This window comes from Mesoplodon densirostris, chromosome 14, assembly GCF_025265405.1.
Source record: "Mesoplodon densirostris isolate mMesDen1 chromosome 14, mMesDen1 primary haplotype, whole genome shotgun sequence".
NCBI lineage: Eukaryota > Metazoa > Chordata > Mammalia > Artiodactyla > Ziphiidae > Mesoplodon > Mesoplodon densirostris.
The window spans coordinates 81,510,575-81,530,689 of record NC_082674.1 but is presented as its reverse complement, the minus strand read 5'-3'; the positions used below and the strand labels follow the sequence as shown (position 1 = coordinate 81,530,689).

Here is a 20,115-nt window from a genome sequence, read left to right as displayed (position 1 = left end):
GATCCCTTGATCATTATGTAGTGTCCTTCTTTGTCTCTTGTAATAGTCTTTATTTTAAAGTCTATTTTCTCTGATATGAGAATTGCTACTCCAGCTTTCTTTTCATTTCCATTTGCATGGAATGTGTTCTTCCATCCCCTCATTTACAGTCTGTATGTGTCCCTAGGTCTGAAGTGGATCTCTTGTAGACAGCATATATATGGGTCTTGTTTTTGTATCCATTCACCCAGTCTATGTCTTTTGGTTGGAACATTTTAATCCCTTTACATTTAAGGTATTTATTGATATGTATGTTCCTATTACCTTTTTCTTAATTGTTTTGGGTTTGTTATTGCAGGTCTTTTCCTTCTCTTGTGTTTCCTGCCTAGAGAAGTTCCTTTAGCATTTGTTGTAAAGCTGGTTTGGTGGTGCTGAATTCTCTTAGCTTTTGCTTGTCTTTAAAGTTCTTAATTTCTCCATTGAATCTGAATGAGATCCTTGCTTGGTAGAGTAATCTTGGTAGTAGTTTTTTCCCTTTCATCACTTTAAGTATGACCTGCCACACCCTTCTGGCTTGCGGAGTTTCTCCTGAAAGTTCAGCGGTTAACCTTATGAGGATTCCCATGTATGTTATTTGTTGCTTTTCCCTTGCTGCTTTTAATATTTTTCTTTGTACTTAATTTTTGACAGTTTGATTCATATGTGTCTTGGTGTGTTTCTCCTTGGATTTATGCTTTATGGGACTCTCTGCACTTCCTAGACTTGACTGACTATTTTCTTTCCCATTTTAAGATAGTTTTCAACTGTAATCTCTTCAAATATTTTCTCAGTCCCTTTCTTTTTCTCTTCTTCTTCTGCGACCCTTATAATTTGAATGTTGATGCATTTAATATTGTCCCAGAGGTCTCTGAGACTGTTCTCAATTCTTTTCATTCTTTTTTCTTTATTCTGCTCTATGGTAGTTATTTCCACTATTTTATCTTCCAGGTCACTTATCCATTCTTCTGCCTCAGTTATTCTTCTATTGATTCCTTCTAAAGAATTTTTAATTTCATTTATTGTGTTGTTCATCATTCTTTGTTTGCTCTTTAGTTTTTCTTAGTCCTTGTTAAACCTTTACTTTATTTTCTCCACTCTATTTCCAAGAGTTTGGATCATCTTTACTTTTTTTTTTTTTTTTTTTTTTTTGCAGTATGCGGGCCTCTCACTGTTGTGGCCTCTCCCATTGCGGAGCACAGGCTCCGGACGCACAGGCTCAGAGGCCATGGCTCATGGGCCCAGCTGCTCCGCGGCATGTGGGATCTTCCCAGACCAGGGCACGAACCCATGTCCCCTGCATCGGCAGACGGACTCTCAACAATGGCGCCACCAGGGAAGCCCCATCTTTACTATTTTTACTCTGAATTCTTTTTCAGGTAGACTGCCTATTTCCTCTTCATTTGTTTGGTCTGGTGGGGTTTTACCTTGCTCCTTCAACTGCTGTGTATTTCTCTCTCTTCTCATTTTGCTTAACTTGCTGCATTTGGGGTCTCTTCTTCACAGCCTGCTGGTTCCTAGTTCACATTGTTTTTGGTGTCTGCCCCCCAGTGGGTAAAATTGGTTCAGTTGGTTGTGTAGGCTTCCTGGTGGAGGGGACTGGTGCCTGTGTTCTGGTGGATGAGGCTGGATCTTGTCTTTCTCTTGGGCAGGGCCACATCCTGTTGTGTGTTTCAGGGTGTCTGGGAACTTATTATGATTTTAGGCAGCCTCTCTGCTAATGAGCATGGTTGTGTTCCTGTCTTGCTAGTTGTTTGGCATGGGGTGTCCAGCATGGGAGCTTGCTGGTCATTGAGTGGAGTTGGTTCTTAGCATTGAGATGGGATCTCTGGGAGAGCTCTCACTGATTGATATTACTGGGTCCAGGAGGTCTCTTGTGGTCCAGTGTCCTGACTCGGCTCTCCCACCTCAGAGCCTCAGGCCTGACACCCAGCCAGAGCACCAAGACCCTGTCAGCCATGCGGATCAGAAGAAAATGGAGGAAAGAAAGAAAAATAAAATAAAATAAGGTTATTAAAATAAATTTTTTTAATTATTAAAATTAAAAATATTAAATAAAGAAAGAAGAGAGCAACCAAACCAATAAACAAATCCACCTATGAAAAGGAGCACTAAAACCTATACTAAAGAAAGAAATAATCAAACAGGCAGAACCCTAGGACAGATGGTAAAAGCAAACCTATACAGGAAAAATATCCAAAGAAGCATACAGATACACACTTACAAAAAGAGAAAATGGAAAATATATATATATATATATATATATATGAAAAACAAAGGAAGAGAGCAGCCAAATCAATAAACAAATCTAATGATAGTAAGCTCTATATCCTAAACTAAGATAAACATAAAACCAGAAATAAATTAGATGTAGAAAGCAAATCCCAAGTCTACATTTGCTCTCAAAGTCCATTCCCTCAATTATGGGATGATTTGTTGTCTATTCAGGTATTCCACAGATGCAGTGTACATCAAGTTGATTGTGGAGATTTAATCCATTGCTTCTGAGGCTTCACAGAGAAATTTCTCTTTCTCTTCTTTGTTCACACAGCTCCTGGGGTTCAGTTTTGGATTTGGCCCCACCTCTGCATGTAGGTTGCCCTCTGGCGTCTGTTCTTCGCCCAGACAGGAGGACGTTAAAGGAGCTGCTGATTAGGGGGCTCTGGCTCACTCAGGCCTGGGGTAGGGAGGGGTACAGAATGCAGGGCGAGCCTGTGGCCGCAGAGGCCAGCCTGACGTTGCACCAGCCTGAGGTGTGCCATGTGTTCTCCTGGGGAAGTTGTCCCTTGATCACGGGACCCTGGCAGTGGCGGGTTGCACAGGCTCCCAGGAGGGGAGGTGTGGATAGTGACCTGTTCTTGCACACAGGCTTCTTTGTGGCTGCAGCAGCAGCCTTAGTGTTTCATGCCCATCTCTGGTTTCTACGCTGATAGCCACAGCTTGTGCCCGTCTCTGGAGCTCATTTAGGCAGTGCTTTGAATCCCCTCTCCTCACACACCCCGAAACAATGGTCTCTTTTGTCTTAGGTAGTTCCAGACATTTTCCCAGACTCCCTCCTGGCTAGCTGTGGCACAGTTGCCCCCTTCAGGCTGTGTTCACACAGCCAACCCCAGTCCTCTCCCTGGGATCTGATCTTGAAAGCCTGAGCCTCAGCTCCCTGCCCCCACCCACCCCAGCGGGTGAGCAGACAAACATCTCAGGCTGGTGAGTGCTGGTCAGCACTGATCCTCTGTGCAGAAATCTCTCCACTTTGGCCTCTGCACCCCTGTTGCCATGTTCTCCTCTGTGGCTACGAAGCTTCCTCACATCCCATGCCCCATCTCCACCAGTGAAGGGGTTTCCTAGTGTGTGGAAACATTTCCTCCTTCACAGCTCCCTCCCCGAGGTGCAGGTCCTGTCCCTATTCTTTTGTCTCTGTTTTGTCTTTTTTCTTTTACCCTACCTGGGTACATGAGGAGTTTCTTGCCTTTTGGGAAGTCTGATGTCTTCTGCCAGCATTCAGTAGGTGTTTTGTAGGAGTTGTTCCGCATGTAGATGTATTTTTGATGTACTTGTGGGAAGGAAGGTGATCTGCACGTCTTACTCCTATGCCATCTTGAAGGTCACCTGAGGTGTAAATTTTAATGTCTCCTCTTTCATTTCTGATTTTATTTCCTTGAATCATCTCTCTTTTTTTCTTAGTCTAGCTAAAGGTTTGTTTATCTTTTCAGAAAAACAGCTCTTAGTTTCATTGATCTTTTCTATTGTTTTTCTGTTCTCTATTTTTTTTTTATTTCCACACTGATCCTTGTTATTTCCTTTCTTCTGCTAACTCTGGGCTTAGCTTGTTCTCCTTTTCTAGTTCTTTGTGTAACATCAAGTTGTTTATTTGAGATCTTTCTATTTTCTTAATATATCCATTTATTACTATAAACTTCCCTCTCAGAACTACTTTTGCAGCATCTCATAGGTTTTGATGTGCTGTGTTTCCATATTTATTTGTTTCAAGATATTTATTTTTATTTCCCTTTGATTTCCCCTATAACCCATTGGTTGTTCAGGAGTGTGGTGTTTAGTTTCCAAATATTTGTAAATTTTCCAGCTTTCCTCTTGTTGTTGATTTCTATTTTCATACCATTGTGGCTGGAAAAGATAATATGATTTCAGACTTCGTAAACTTGTTAAGACTTGTTTTGTGGCCTATCATATGATCTATCCTGGGGAATGTTCTACATGCACTTGAAGAGAATGTGTATTTTGCTGCTGTTGTATGGAATTTTTAAAGCCCCAGCTTATCGCAAAGCTCACAGTTTCTGTGCTACCAACCTCCTGGAGATTTTCCCACCTCCAAGGCATGAAAACAGCTTCTTCAGATTTTCTTGCAACCTTTCTCTGTCTAGGGTTCATATACAGTCCACTCTGTTAGAAATAGGTGAGAAACTAGGCGGTTCACTCCATCTTTAATCTCCCCATTCTCTCCACCACCTACCACACAAGCATCCTCTCCCTCTTCTATCATCTAAGATATAAGCCCTAAAGGATATCATTGCCTCTAAAGATTCATCTGTTTACCCAATAGACCAGACAGGTATATACATGTATGATCCAACTTGAGAAAGAATGCCCTTAGCACTCTTGTAATATTTGTGTCTTTGGAAAATTTCTAAGTTCTAAGGAAATACAAAGAATTATATTTTGTCACTCAAATAGAAATCTGAATATACATGGGGTTTTGTGATTTGTTTTTTCATTGTTTCTGTCTCTCCTTTTCTTTCCCCATTTGGGTCCCACCCATATTCTGCTAAGGGGTCACTGTATCAAAAATTACTGATAGGAAGATAACATAAGATCTCTATATCAGAAAATTAAATAGTATATTTTGCTTATTATATTTTAAAAGGTAGAAGTGTCCAAGTTTGAAGCTTTGGAAGAAGTTAGTGCTGAATTGAAGCTCAAACAATTGCTCTGGGATTCTTTATCTGAATGGGATCAACTCCAACAAGAATGGTTAACGGTAAAAAGAAAAAAAACCCTCTCAATTCTTAAATCATTTTTGTATTATTTAACCTTAGAATCCTAATAGTATGAATTATAGTTTTTTTAAATAAGCTGGTATATTCTTAATTTCAGTAAAACATGCAATGTTATTTTATGGGAATTATTATCAGCTTTCTGGTGAAATGCACAAAGGTCTTTCTGCCACATAAGTCTTTAAGTACCACAGAGAAGACCACATTATTGTAAGGCAGGTTTCTCAGGTCCTCCAAATAAGATAGCTAAATGAAGGAAGCATCAAAGGACCTCACTGCATGGCATTTAACTTCTTTGTGGTTTTTGAACACAATGTTGTCCCGACACACTACAGCCAAGTGTTATTAAGGATTGTAAGATTTTATTTGTGATCTACACACATTAGATTTCTGTTAGCCTAGGTTCTGTTCTTATTGTCCTTTAAAAAAAGAAAGAAAGGAAGAAAGAAAGAAAGCCATTTTGTTCCCTGTGATAGAATAGAATCCCAGTAATGAGATCCAGGATCTTCCCTTGAAAGCTTAATAGTAAATTCTATTAATAGTAAATTAGGGGGTCAGGTATCACAGGGTTTGGTTTTTAGGGTCTACCCTTGTGTTCAAACCTTAACAAGTGTCAACCCTCTAGGAGGCAGAATAGATGACCATCTGTTCTTTCAAGTGTAACATGGGCATGTTAGAAATACCATCAACTTCACAAATATTGTTTTACACTTGCTTGTTCAGCTTCCCTATGCTGGTGCCTATAATTAGAAGTCACATATCTGGGCACAGTGATGCAAGAATGTTTCCCAGCTAATGTTCTAGGTACAGTAGATACCAGTGGAGAATAAAAAGGACAAAGTCCAAAGCCTCACAGAATTTACCTTTTGGTGGAGAAAGTGGAAAACAAACAAACATATATATACTATTATATCAGAGAATTTTAAGTGCTTTTGTATAACTCATTTACCACTTATCTCAGAATTAGAAAATGCTCCTGAATAGTAAAGAAGAAGCTTAGAGAGTTTTCTGATTACCACCATAGATTAGAGCAGTAGCTTCTAAAGTGAGACAAATTTACCATAGGAAGTATACAAAAAGACACATTAGGGAGCAAAAAGAAAAAGTTGAATCCAGAAAAAAAAAATGAATGTTTATAAATTTTCTTTTTTTTTAATTGAGGCATATTTGACATGTTAGTTTCAGGTGTAAAATATAATGACCCAATATTTTTGTATATTGCACAATGATCACAACAATAAGTTTAGTTAACATTTGTCACTATACATAGTTACAAAATTATTTTTCTTATGAGAATATTCAAGATCTATTCTCTTAGCAGCTTTCAAATATGCAATACAGTGTTATTAACTATAGTCACCATGCTGTACATTACATTCCCATGATTTATTTATTTTATAACTGGAAGTTTGTACCTTTTGACCTCCTTCACTTATTTCACACACCCACCACCCTCCTCTGGAAACTACCAATTTGTTCTGTTTTAGTTGTTTTGGATTTTTTTGTTTTGTTTTACTTTAGGTTCTACATATGAGTTATTTTGTTGTTTTGTTTGCTTTTGGATTCCATATACAAGTGAGGTCATATGGTATTTGTCTTTCTTTGTCTGACTTATTTCACTTTACATAAAGCCCTCATGGTCCATCCGTGTTGTCAAAAATGACAAGTTTTCATATTTTATGGCTGAATAATAGTCTATTGTATACATATACTACATTTTCTTCATCCATTCATCCACTGGTGGACACTTAGGTTGTTTCCATTTCCTGACTATTGTAAATAATGCTGCTATGAACTTGGGTGTCTGTATATCTTTTTGAATCAGTGTTTTTGTTTTCTTAGGATAAATAATCAGAAGTGGAATTGCTGAATCATATGGTAGTTCTATTTTTAATTTTTTGAGGAATCTTCATACTGTTTTCCATATGGCTGTTGTGCCAATTTACATTTCTGCTAACAATGCACAAGTGTTCCTTTTTCTCCACATCTTTGCCAACACTGGTTCTATTTTGTCTTTCTGATACTAAACACTAACAGGAGTGAGGTGGTATTTTATTGTGGTTTTGATTTTAATTTCCCAATGATTAATGATGTTGAGCATTTTTTCATATACCTGTTGGACATCTGTTACGTCTTCTTTGGAAAAATGTCTATTCAGATCTTCTGCCCTCTTTTTAATCAGGTTGTTTTCCTGCTACTGAGTTCTTTATATATTCTGGATATTAACCCCTTATCAGCTATATAATTTGTGAATATTTTCTCCCATTAAGTATAGGTTTCCTTTTCATTTTGTTCATGCTTTCCTTTGCTGTGCAGAAGCTTTTTAGTTAGATATAGTCACTTATTTTACTTTTGTTGCCTTTGCTTTTGGTATCAAATCCAAAATATTGTTGCTAAGACCCATCTCAAGGAGCTTATTGCCTAGATTTTTTTCTAGGAGTTTTTAGGTTTCAGGTCTTAGATTCAAATCTTTAATCCATTTTGAGTTATTTTTGTGTGTGGTCAATTCATTCCTTTGCCTCTAGCTGTTCAATTTTCCCAACACCATTTATTGAGAAGACTGTCCTTCCGCCATTGTATATTCTTGACTGCTTTCTTGTAAATTAATTGACCATACATGTGTGGGTTTATTTTGGGGCTTTCTATTCTGTTCCATTAATCTATGTGTCTGTTTTTGTGTCAGTACTATGCCGTTTTGATGACTATAACTTTGGATAGTTGGATAGTCTGAAATCAAGGAGTTGATACCTCCATCTTTTTTATTCTTTCTCAAGATTGCTTTGGCTATTCTGGGTCTTTTGTGGTTCCATACAAATTTTAGGATTGTTTGTTGTATTTCTGTGAAAAATACCACTGGAATTTTGATAGGGATTGTATTGAATCTGTAGATTTCTTTAGGTGGTCTAAACATCTTAACAATATTAATTCTTCCAATCCATGAGCATGGAATATCTTTTCATTTTTACAAATTTTCTATTACCATCAATCCATATGCCCATCTGACATAATATATGTGTACATTTACATGTTTATGTAACTGAGAAATATATTTATAAATACATGCATACATTGGAGTGTATGTTTAAATCAGTTATATTAAAGGGCTACATGATCAAATAATAGGAGACTACTTGGTGAGACATTTCTAGGTCACGAGAGTAAAAATTAGCTATCTGTAACTTTACAATGGTTGGCCCTCTGGAATAAATTACAGGGATTGCAATACTTCATTTGATGATATGGGAGAAAAGGACATGAATGTAATAAACAAACAATGCCTGATATACTATTAGAAATCTTAATAAGTAGAGCCATTTCCAAAATATAGAATCAACTTGGTTTAACAACATAGCTATCAAAAAATGTGAGTAGAGTAAAAAAAATTTACTATTTCAAGTTTGCCTTTTATCATATGTCTTAACTTCTTTGTTTTCCCCCCAATTTTCCTAGTCCAAATTTGACTGCCTGGATCCAGAATTTCTAAACAGTCAAGTTTCCAAATATGCCAAATTTGTGACTCAATTGGAAAAAGGCTTGCCACCCAACAGTGTAGTGTCCCAGCTAAAAAGTAAGGTGGAAAAAATGAAAGAAAAGGTAAGTTTAGTAGAAATTATTTCCAAAACTCCAGGTCAATCAGTTACTACTTGATGCTAATGAGACCAAAGCCAGGAATTCTTCCCTGTTTAAATTAGTCAGCTTTGCAGAGAGAAGAAACAACAGACAAATTCAGCTACTGTATTGCAGAGGCACAGACTGCATCCCTCTCTTCAACTGGCCAAATCATGCAATTGAATTGTATGAGAATTCTAGTTGTTTCTCATTCTCACCAGCACTTGTTATCAATAGGGAGTTTATTTATTTGGTTTGGTTTGGTTTTCATTTTAACCGTTCTAATAAATGCATAGTACTGTCTCATAATGGTGATGATTTACCTTTTTCTAATGATTAGTAATGTTGAACATCTTTTCCCATGTCCATTTGCCATCCATCTACCTTCTTTGCTGAAATGTCTGTTTGAATATTAGCCCAATTTTTAATTGGGCTGTTTGTTTTGTTATTAGTGAGTTTTCAGAGTTCTCTTTTTTTGGAACTTTAAAATCTATATTTTATTTAATTCTTGACATATAGAGAACAGTGTCCATTGGCAACAATGATCCTTGTTCATTCATTCTTCTATTGACTCTCAAATAGTAATTAAATAGTACTCACAAAGTAATGGTAAAAGAGACTACCAGCTTGAAAATTTGTAACACAAATGATATTTGACACACCAAAAAGTTTTTATACATTTTACAGAGCAGAAGTTTTTAGAATTTACATTCTAAGGACATTAGGGTCTAACAATTCATAGAAGAACAGCAAAGATTTTTTTAATTTTTATTTTATATTGGAGTATAGTTGATTAACAATGTTGTGTTATATAGTCATGTTATAAGTCCTTTTTCAAATATGTAACTTGAAAATAGTTTTCCCAGTCAGTGGATTGTCTTTTTAGTCCCTGAACAGTGACTTTCACAGAACAAAAGGCTTAAATTTGAAAAAAGTCCAAGTAATATTTTTTTCTTTTACCGATTATCTTTTTAGTATAGAATCTAAAAACTTTTGCCAAACCTAAAGGTCACACAGAGTTTCTCCTGTATCTTCTTCTGGAAGTTTTTTAGTGTTGCTTTTTTTAAAAATTAAAGTATATGATTTATTTTGATTTATTTACATTTTTACATATGGATATTCAGTTGATCCAGAGCCATTATTTGAAAAGAGAATTCTTTCTCCATTGTTTGCCTTTGCATCTTTGTCAAAAGTCAGCTGACTATATTTTTTAGTCTGTTTCTGGACCCTCTATTCTGTTTGGTTGTTCTGTAAGTCTAATTCTTTCACCAATACCAGGCTCTCTTGATAACTATAGCTAGTAAGTCTTGAAATCAGGTAGTGTTAAGTTCTCCAACATGTTCTTCTTTTTCACAATTTTGTCGATTCTAATTCCTTTACCTTTTCATGTAAATGTTAGAATTACCTTATCATGTGTATAAAAAATTGCTGGGATTTTGGGTGGACTGTGTCAAATCAATAGATCAATTTCCAGAGAATTGACATCTTAACAAGATTGAATTTTCTAATCTGTTACCTGCCTATCCCTTTATTTAGTTAGGTCTTCTTTTATTTCTTTTCATTAACATTTTGTAATTTTCAGTGTACAGATTATGCACATATTTAAAACTAAGTATTCTTTTATGTTATCTTAAATTATACTGTTTTTCATTTCCAATTCTAAGTGTTCATTGCTGGTATGAAGGAATACTATTGACCTTTGTAAATTGATCTTATATCCTGTGATCTTAATAAATTCACTTTTTAATTTTAGGAGATTTTTGTACATTATTCAGAATTTTCAACATAGAAAATGATTTCAGCTGTGAATAAAAACAATTTTATTTCTTCCATTACAATCTGTGTGCCTTTTATTTCTTTTTCTTGCCTGTTGCACTGGCCAGGATTTCCTGTAAGATACTGAATAGGAGTGGTGAGAGAAAACATCCTTGTCCTTTTCCGTATCTTAGAGGGGAATTATTCAGTCTCTTTTTAAGTATGATGTTAGTCAAATTTTTTTATAGATGCCCTATATTAAGATAACAAAGTTTCATAGTTTCCTGAGAGGTTTCTTTTTTTTATCATAGATGGGTGTTGATAATTATCAAATGATTTTTCTATGCCTATGATCATATGGTTTTTCTTCTTTAGTCTATTAACATGGTGAATTATATCTATCAGTGGTCAAATGTTGAAGCAGGCTTGAATTCCTGAACTGAGCCTCACTTGGGTCGTGATGTACTATACTCTTTTATATTGCTGGATTCAAATTACTAATATTATTTGAAGATATTTTTGTGCCTATATTCATGAGGGACATTGATCTTTAGTTTTCTTTTCTTGTAACATTGTTGTGTGGTTATGAGTTAATACTGCCTCATAAAATGACTTGGGGAGTGTTCCTTCCTCTTCTATTTTCTGCAGGAGATTATACAGAATTAGTATTATTTTTCACTTAGATGTTTGGTAGAATTCAAGAGTGAAACTATCTGAGCTTGAAGTTTTCTCTTTTGGAGGGATTTTAACAAAAAATTGAATTTCATTCATACAATTTGAATTATTCAGGTTATCTATTTCTTCTTGAGGGGACTTTATAGTGTATCTTCCAAGGAAGTGGTCCATTTAATCCAAATTGTTGAATTTATTAGACATAAAGTTTATCATAATATTTCTTTACTATCCTTTTAAAGTATGTGGGATCCATAATGATGTCCCCTTTTTCATTGCTGATATTGGCAATTTGTATTTTCTCCCTTTCTTTCTTGGTTTGTCCTGCTAGTCATTTATCACTTTGACCTTTTCAAAGAGCCAGTTTTGGGGTTGATTGATATTCTTTATTTTTTTTATGTTTTCCATTTCACTGATTTCTCCTCTAATCTTTATTATGTCCTTTCTTCTTCTTGCTTTACATTTAATTTTTTATTTCTTCAAAATTTCTTATGGTGGAAGCTTAAGTTCCTGATTTGAAACTTTTCTTTTCTAATATAAGCATTTAATACTATAAATTTCTGTCTAGTCACTGCTTTAGCTGAATCTTGTGAATTTTGATATATTGGATTTTTATTTTAATTTAGTTCAAAATATATTTTAATACTCCTAAGACTTCTTTGACATATGGCCTACTTAGAAGAATGTTGTTTATTATTAAAATATTTGGGGATTTTCAAGATATCTGTTACTGATTTGAACTTTAATTCTATTATAGTCCAAAAATGTACTTTTATGATTTCTGTCCTATTAATTTGTTAAGATTGGCTTTATGACCCAAAATATGGTCTATTTTGGTACGTCTTCTATATACACTTGAGAAGAATGTGTATTCTGCTATTGCTCAGTGATTTTTCTATAAATCTCAATTAAGTCAATTCGGCTGATGGTACTGTTCAGATCATCTGTATCCTTACTGATTTTCTGCCTACTTGTTCTGTTAGTTATTCAGAGAGGAATGTTGAATTGTCCAACTATAATTGTGCATTTGTCTAATTCCTCTTATGTTACATCAATTTTTGCCTCATTTATTTTTAAATAAACTCTTTATTTTAGAATCATTTTAAACTTACAGAAAACTTACAAGAGAAATATAGAGGTTTCCCATATGCCCTGAATCCAGTTTCCTCTACTGTTAACATATTACATTAGTATGATACATTTGCCACATCTAAAGAAACAATGTCATTATATTATTATTAAAGTCCATATTTTATCTGAATTATCTCATTTTTATCTAATGTCCTTCCTCTGTCTCAGGATCCTTTCCAGGATAAACATTACATTTAGATGTCTTGTCTTCTTAGGCTCCTTTAGACTGTGGCAGATTCTCAGACTTTTCTTGTTTATTATGATCTTGATAGTTCTGAGAAGTACTAATCAGGTATTTTATAGAATGTCTGTCAATTTGGGGTTGTCTGGTGTTTTTCTCATGATTAACCTGGGGTTATAGATTCTTGCAAGGAAGACCACAGAGGTAAAGTATTATTATTATCACATCTTATTAAAGATACATGCTATCAACATGACTTTTCACTAATGATATTAAGCTTGATCACGTGACTGAGGTAGCATTTTTTCCCCACTATAAAATTACTACCCAACTTTCCATACTGTATTCTTTGAAAGGAAGTCTCTATGCAAAGCCTACTTTTAAGGGGTGAATTTATGTTCTACCTCATTGCTTCCAGCAATATCCTTTGTCCAGATCTTGGTTTTTAATACCATTTTCCAATAAAATGAATCAGAGATCCTTATAGAAATGGCTGATTCTAGGGATGAGTCAGAGAATATACAAGATGAACCTGGAGCATCCTCTGGTGCCAGAAAGTAAGGAAGTGCTCAAAAAACAAAATGATGGACAAACCCATAGCCAATATCATCTTCAATGGTGAAAAACTGAAACCATTTGCACTAAGATCAGGAATAAGACAAGGTTGCCCAATTTTACCACTATTATTCAACATAGTTTTGGAAGTTTTGGCCACAGCAATCAGAGAAGAAAAAGAAATAAAAGGAATCCAAATTGGAAAAGAAGAAGTAAAGCTGTCACTGTTTGCAGATGACATGATACTATACATAGAGAACCCTAAAGATGCTACCAGAAAACTGCTAGAGCTAATCAATGAATTTGGTAAAGTACAGGATACAAAATTAATGCACAGAAATCTGTGGCATTCCTATACACTAATGATGAAAAATCTGAAAGTGAAATTTAGAAAACACTCCCATTTACCATTGCAACAAAAAGAATAAAACATCTAGGCATAAACCTACCTAAGGAGACAAAAGACCTGTATGCAGAAAAGTATAACACATTGATGAAAGAAATTAAAGATGATACAAACAGATGGAGAGATATACCATGTTCTTGGATTGTAAGAATCAACATTGTGAAAATGACTCTACTACCCAAAGCAATCTACAGATTCACTGCAATCCCTATTAAACTACCACTGGCATTTTTCACAGAACTAGAACAAAAAATTTCACAATTTGTATGGAAGCATAAAAGACCCCAAATAGCCAAAGCAATCTTGAGAAAGAAAAATGGAGCTGGAGGAATCAGGCTCCTGGACTTCAGACTATACTACAAAGTTACAGTAATCAAGACAGTGTGGTACTGGCACCAAAACAGAAATATCGATCAATGGAACAGGATAGAAAGCCCAGAGATAAACCCACACACATATGGTCACCTTATCTTTGATAAAGGAGGCACAAATATACAAAGGAGAAAAGACAGCCTCTTCAATAAGTGGTACTGTGAAAACTGGATAGCTACATGTATAAGAATGAAATTAGAACACTCCCTAACACCATACACAAAAATAAACTCAAAATGGATTAAAGACCTAAATGTAAGGCCAGACACCATCAAGCTCTTAGAGGAAAACATAGGCAGAACACTCTATGACATAAATCACAGCAAGATCCTTTTTGACCCACCACCTAGAGAAATGGAAATAAAAACAAAAATAAACAAATGGGACCTAATGAAACTTAAAAGCTTTTGCACAGCAAAAGAAACCATAAACAAGACAAAAAGACAACCCTCAGAATGGGCGAAAATATTTGCAAATGAAGCAATTGACAAAGGATTAATCTCCAAAACATACAAGCAACTCATGCAGCTCAATATCAAAAAAACAAACAACCCAATCCAAAAATGGGCAGAAGACCTAAATAGACATTTCTCCAAAGAGGATATACAGATTGCCAACAAGCACATGAAACAATGCTCAACATCATTAATCATTAAAGAAATGCAAATCAAAACTACAATGAGATATCATCTCACACTGGTCAGAATGGCCATCATCAAAATACCTACAAACAATAATTGCTGGAGAAGGTGTGGAGAAAAGGGAACCCTCTTGCACTGTTGGTGGGAATGTAAATTGATAGAGCCACTATGGAGAACAGTATGGATGTTCCTTAAAGAACTAAAAATAGAACTACCATATGACCTAGCAATGCCACTACTGGGTATATACCCTGAGAAAACCATAATTCAAAAAGAGTCATGTGCCGCAATATTCATTGCAGCTCTATTTACAATAGCCAGGACATGGAAGCAACCTAAGTGCCCATCAACAAATGAATGTGTAAAGAAGATGTGGCACATATATACAATGGAATATTACTCAACATAAAAAGAAACGAAATTGAGTTATTTGTAGTGAGTTGGATGGACCTGGTGTCTGTCATACGGAGTGAAATAAGTCAGAAAGAGAAAAACAAATACTGTATGCTAGCACTTATATATGGAATCTAAAAAAAAAATAAAATGGTCATGAAGAACCTAGGGGCAAGACGGGAATAAAGATGCAGACCTACTAGAGAATGGACTTGAGGATATGGGGAGGGGGAAGGGTAAGCTGGGACAAAGTGAGAGAGTGGCATGGACATATATACATTACCAAATGTAAAATAATAGCTAGTGGGAAGCAGCCACATAGCACAGGGAGATCAGCTTGGTGCTTTGTGACCACCTAGAGGGGTGGGATAGGGAGGGTGGCAGGGAGGGAGATGCAAGAGGGAAGAGGTATGTGGATATATGTATATGTATAACTGATTCACTTTGTTATAAAGCAGAAACTAACACACTATTGGAAAGCAATTATACTCCAATAAAGATGTTTAAAAAAAACATGAAAAAAAACTTTAAAAAATAAAATAAAATAGATTCTCTATCGTTGGTGGAAAAAGAAGAAAAAAATGACGGGTTATATCAAAGAGACACAGAAACCAAGTGAAAGAATTTTCATTGGCCCAAGTTGTAATGATTTGACCAAACAATAAATAATACAATATTGTGTTATAACCCAAATTATAAAATAAATATCCATGAATTCATATTGACATAAGTAAACAACTGAGTGGATGAATAGATAGATAAATAGGTAGATAGATAGACAAAGGATAAAAGACAAATCTTCTATAAAGAAAAATTCCAAATAACTTATGAGGATACTGCATCTCAAGACAGTGGAGCTTTATTTATTTTGATGCTCCATTGTTAGATGTATTCACACTTAGTATTGCTATTTCTTCTTGGAGAATTGACCCTCTTATCATTTATATTTTTTCTCTTTATTTTTTATAAGATTTCTTCTTCTGATGTCTGCATTATCTGAAATTAATATAGTTAGTATAGATTTCTTTTAGAGTTTTCATGATAGTACTTTCTCAATTTTTCACTTTTAACTTTCCTATGTCTTTATATTTAAAATATTTCTTAGATGGCATATAATTGCTTCCTGCTTTTTTATCCAATCTGATTTTTAAAAAGTCTTTTAAATGACATGTTTAGAGCATTAATATTTAGAATAGTATTTGTATGGTTGGATTAAAATTGTCATCATCATGGTGTTTTATTTGTTGTTTCTTTTTTCCTCTTTTTCTTTCCTCTCTTGATTTAATTGTATAGGTTTTATGATTCCATTTTGTCTTCTCTATGGAGTTACTATTCATACTTCATTAAAGCAATTTTTAGTGGTTATCCTAGATTTAAAATATAGATTTTCACTTAATCCAAATCAACCTTCAAATAATATTATACTGCTTCATGTATAGTGTAAAGAGTTTATAATACCATACTCCCAATCCTCCCTCTCATCCTTTGTATTAATGTTGTCGTGTATTTTATTTTCATATGTAGTATAAACACTACATATTGCTACTAATTTTGTTTTTTATACTTACCTTTTAGGAGAATAAAAATAGGAAATGAAATTTATTTTACATCTATTCCATTTCCAATGTTCTTCATTTCTTTGTATGGATCAAAGTTTCTGACTCATAACATATTCATTTTGCCTGAAGAACTTCCTTTAATATTTCTTACTGAGTAGTTATGCTAGCAATGAACTCCCCAAATTTTTGTTTGGAGAAAGTCTTTATCATTTATTTTGAATGATTTTTTCACTGGTATATAATTCTGAGTGGGCAGATTTTGTTTTTTCTTTCAACAATGTAAAAGTATCCTTTTGTTATCTTTTTACTTGCATGATTTCTGACAAGAAGTCTGCTGTAGTTCTTATCCTTGTTCTTCTGTACAAAAACTGGCTGCCTTCAAATTTTTCTTTTTCTTGGTTTTTGGCAGTATGAAATGTGATATGCCTAGATGTATGTTATTATTGTTGTTTACCATTTATATTTATCCTGCTTGATGTTCTCAGAGTTTCTTGGATCTCTGGTTTTGTGTCTGCCTTTAATTTTGAAAAAAAATTGAGCCATTATTTCTTTGATATCTCTTCTGCTGTGTTTTCTATCTCTCTTATCCTTCTGTGATTTCTATTACATGTATGTCAGACCATCTGATATTGTACCAAGCTCATGGATATTCTGTTCTAGGTTTGGATGGGGGCAGGGGAGCTTTTCACTGATTTTTCTCTTTGTGTATGAGTTTGTACTCACTTACCTTCAAATTCACAGATTCCTTGTCTGTGTTCATCTCATCAAAGACATTCTTTATATCTCTTACTGTCTTCCTCATTTCTAACATTTCCATTTTATTTTTAATTATAGTTTCCATCATTTTATTGACATTTCCCATCTGATCTTGCATGTTGTCTACCTTTTCCATTAGATACATTAACATATTAATCACAATTAGTTTAAGTTCTATCTGTTAAATCCAACACGTGTGTCAGATTTGAGAGTGATTCTGATTAATTTTGTATCTTTTTGGATGTATGTTTGCCTTGCCCTTTCACATACTTCTTAAATTTTTGTTGAAATCCAGACATCTTACGCAGAACAGTAGATACTGAAGTAAATAATTTTTATGCCTGGAAATGATCATGCCTTTCCTTCTACTTGGCCTTCTGTGTGGAATGTTATATTAAATCTGGTTAGAAATTCGGCTAGATTTGAAGTTTGATGTTGCTGTGGTTGCCCTCAATATACCACAGTATTCAAATTGTTCTAGTGATACCTTGTGTTTAGTTTGGGCTGGTTTGCCAAAGGTCATTTTTTCAATTTCTGTTTTCCCTGACCTTGGGTCATTCTTTCGTTTTATGCCCAGAGAAAATCTGTATCTTGCAGCTTTCCACCCTCTATTCCACTGTTATTTTTACTCAGTGCTTGTTAGCCTGGTGGAAGAAGGGAGGAGGGATATTCCCTCGTGTTCTGATTAAGTTTCTATCCTTACAATGCCCTGTGTTCCTTGTTCACAAAATTCTGAGCTTCACAGTTGTTCCTGTCCCTCCTCCAGCTTTAGTAATATTTGTAATATTTAGTAATATTTGTAGCCCCCAGGGACTTCACACTCTCATGCTACCCTACATTCAGTCTTAGCAACTTATTTTTAAAATTCAGCTACATCTTCTAACTAGTTTAAACGGCAACCCAAGGCATCTCTCCTAGGTAAGCAAATTCTCAGGTCCTGTTTCTTGCTGTGGAGAAAATTGTGGGTACCAGTGTCTCTTCCAATTTTGACTTAGTTGGTTTCCCTGCAGCCTCACTTTTATGATGGGTTCAATACAAGTCATTAACTTGCAGTTCGTGCAGATTTTTCTTTGTTGTAAGAGTGTCAGTGGTGTTCTTTACAGCTCTTTATGTGCGCAAATTGAAACCAGAAGCCTTGGGTTGTTTTTAAGATAAAAAGGATGGTGTCTCTGAGAGTGTTTGTTTTCCAGCTTCCAGTTATCATTGACCTAAGGAACCCAACTCTGAAGCCTAGACATTGGACAGCTATTGAACAAGCAGTTGATGCCACCCTAGTAGACCTTGACATTCCATTAACCTTGGAGAAGCTCTCTGAATTGCATGTTTTTGACTTTGGCCGAGAAATCCAGGACATTTCTGGACAGGCTTCTGGAGAAGCTGCCTTAGAAACAGTTCTTAAAAAGGTAAACCTGAAAAATGTGTATTCTGGAGATCAGGGAATGTAAAGGTTTTCATATTCAGTGAGATCAACTTTTGTTTTATCTGAATGGGTTTTTCAACATTGCAGCTTTCACCCTCTCATTATCAGTTATCCTTGTGCTGTTTCCTTACATTTATATCATTATTATTGTTATCACCTCTATAAATATCTTCTTTCTGCTTAGCTTATAATCCAACAGGAACTTGATGGCAACAAATTAGCATGCTTTATATAAAGAACCACATACCAAGGAAGATTTCTTATGCCGAAATACATTACCTTTAAAACTTACATACTAGAGAAGACTAACTGTACGAAATGCTTCAAAAGCACATTGAGAAGATTTCTCTACTTAGGATATTTAACCTCCTTACTCCAAAAACACACATCTTCCAAGCATCTATGTAAAAAGAATTTTTTTCTTTTAATTAAAGCATGAAGTGGGAGGGAATACACATGAAAGTATCACAAATTATTCATATGTTTTAATGCTATTCAATAAAATTAAGCAAATCATTTTCATCTAACCTAGAAGATTTTAAGAATTTTAAAGGCAGGAGGAGATTAGGATAATTATGGAGTTTTCACTTATTTCATTCCACATGCATTTATCAAGTACCTACACACAAATGAATTGAGCTATCCTAAGACTTGAACTATTTCTAAGGTGGAGGATTCTTGGAAAACAACTGAATTTGTCGTCCTACCTCACCGTGACTCCAAAGATGTATTTATCCTGGGTGGCACAGATGACATACAGGTGGGTAACTGGGTTATTGAAACTCATGTTGAAGGTTCTTGTGAGACCTAGTCCTAAATATTCTATGGGAAGTTATGATGAAGGACTGAAATATGAGAGTTATTAAACAAGGAAAAATCTAATTGGGAAGGCAAGATATGAATATGAATAATTGACATGAATACTTGTATATGAAATATTTAGCAAAGCAATAGATATGTCATATATATATTAAGAGTTATAATCTTGTAGTTGTTAACTGTTGAGGAATTTAGAAAAGCAAAGAGATCAGTTGTGGCTGAAGTGATCAGAGAATCCTTCCTAGACCAGCGAAGACATGCTGGACCTTAAAAATCTGGAGGTCTGATAAGCATAGATGAGAATGGAAGGCATTTCAAACCATTTAAATGAGACAAAGAAGCGTGAATGAGCATTTCAGGTTTATATCACACTAAGAAGCTAAATTCACTTGAATTTTTTGAATTCTTAGTGACTTAAAATCCAAAGGGCACATTTGTTTAGTAAAAGAGTCTGGGAATTATGACTCAATTTAAAAAGCAAAGTCCACACAGAGACCTATTTTCAATATCCTGTAATAAACCATAAAGGAAAAGAATATGAAAAAAATGTACACATATGTATAACTGAATCACTTTGCTCTACAGCAGAAATTAACACAATATTATAAATCAACTATACTTCAATACATTTTTTTTTTTTTAGAAAAGCAAAGCCCTGGCCTGTTAAGGTGTACCCAGGCCAGAATTAGAGATGAAATGGCTTTGCCAGGTGTAGTCTGGAAGAGCAAGACCAGACGTCACTCTGTGCATTGGAGGGGAGAGCAGGCCCAAGTCAGTATAAGGTCAGGTGATGCCAGGTGATGGGGCTTCTGCTGTCAAGAA

General features: G+C 35.0%; 1 protein-coding gene across 1 annotated transcript in view; it reads left to right on the top strand.

The window, feature by feature from the left end:
• DNAH6 (dynein axonemal heavy chain 6) overlaps positions 1 to 20,115 on the top strand; it is a 268,777-nt gene that overhangs the window by 83,561 nt on the left and 165,101 nt on the right. Inside the window, exons 17-20 of the mRNA XM_060116917.1 lie at positions 4,895 to 5,008; positions 8,475 to 8,618; positions 18,245 to 18,457; positions 19,142 to 19,234. Of these exons, the coding sequence (XP_059972900.1) occupies positions 4,895 to 5,008; positions 8,475 to 8,618; positions 18,245 to 18,457; positions 19,142 to 19,234 (564 nt within the window). The remainder of the gene's footprint in view (positions 1 to 4,894; positions 5,009 to 8,474; positions 8,619 to 18,244; positions 18,458 to 19,141; positions 19,235 to 20,115) is intronic.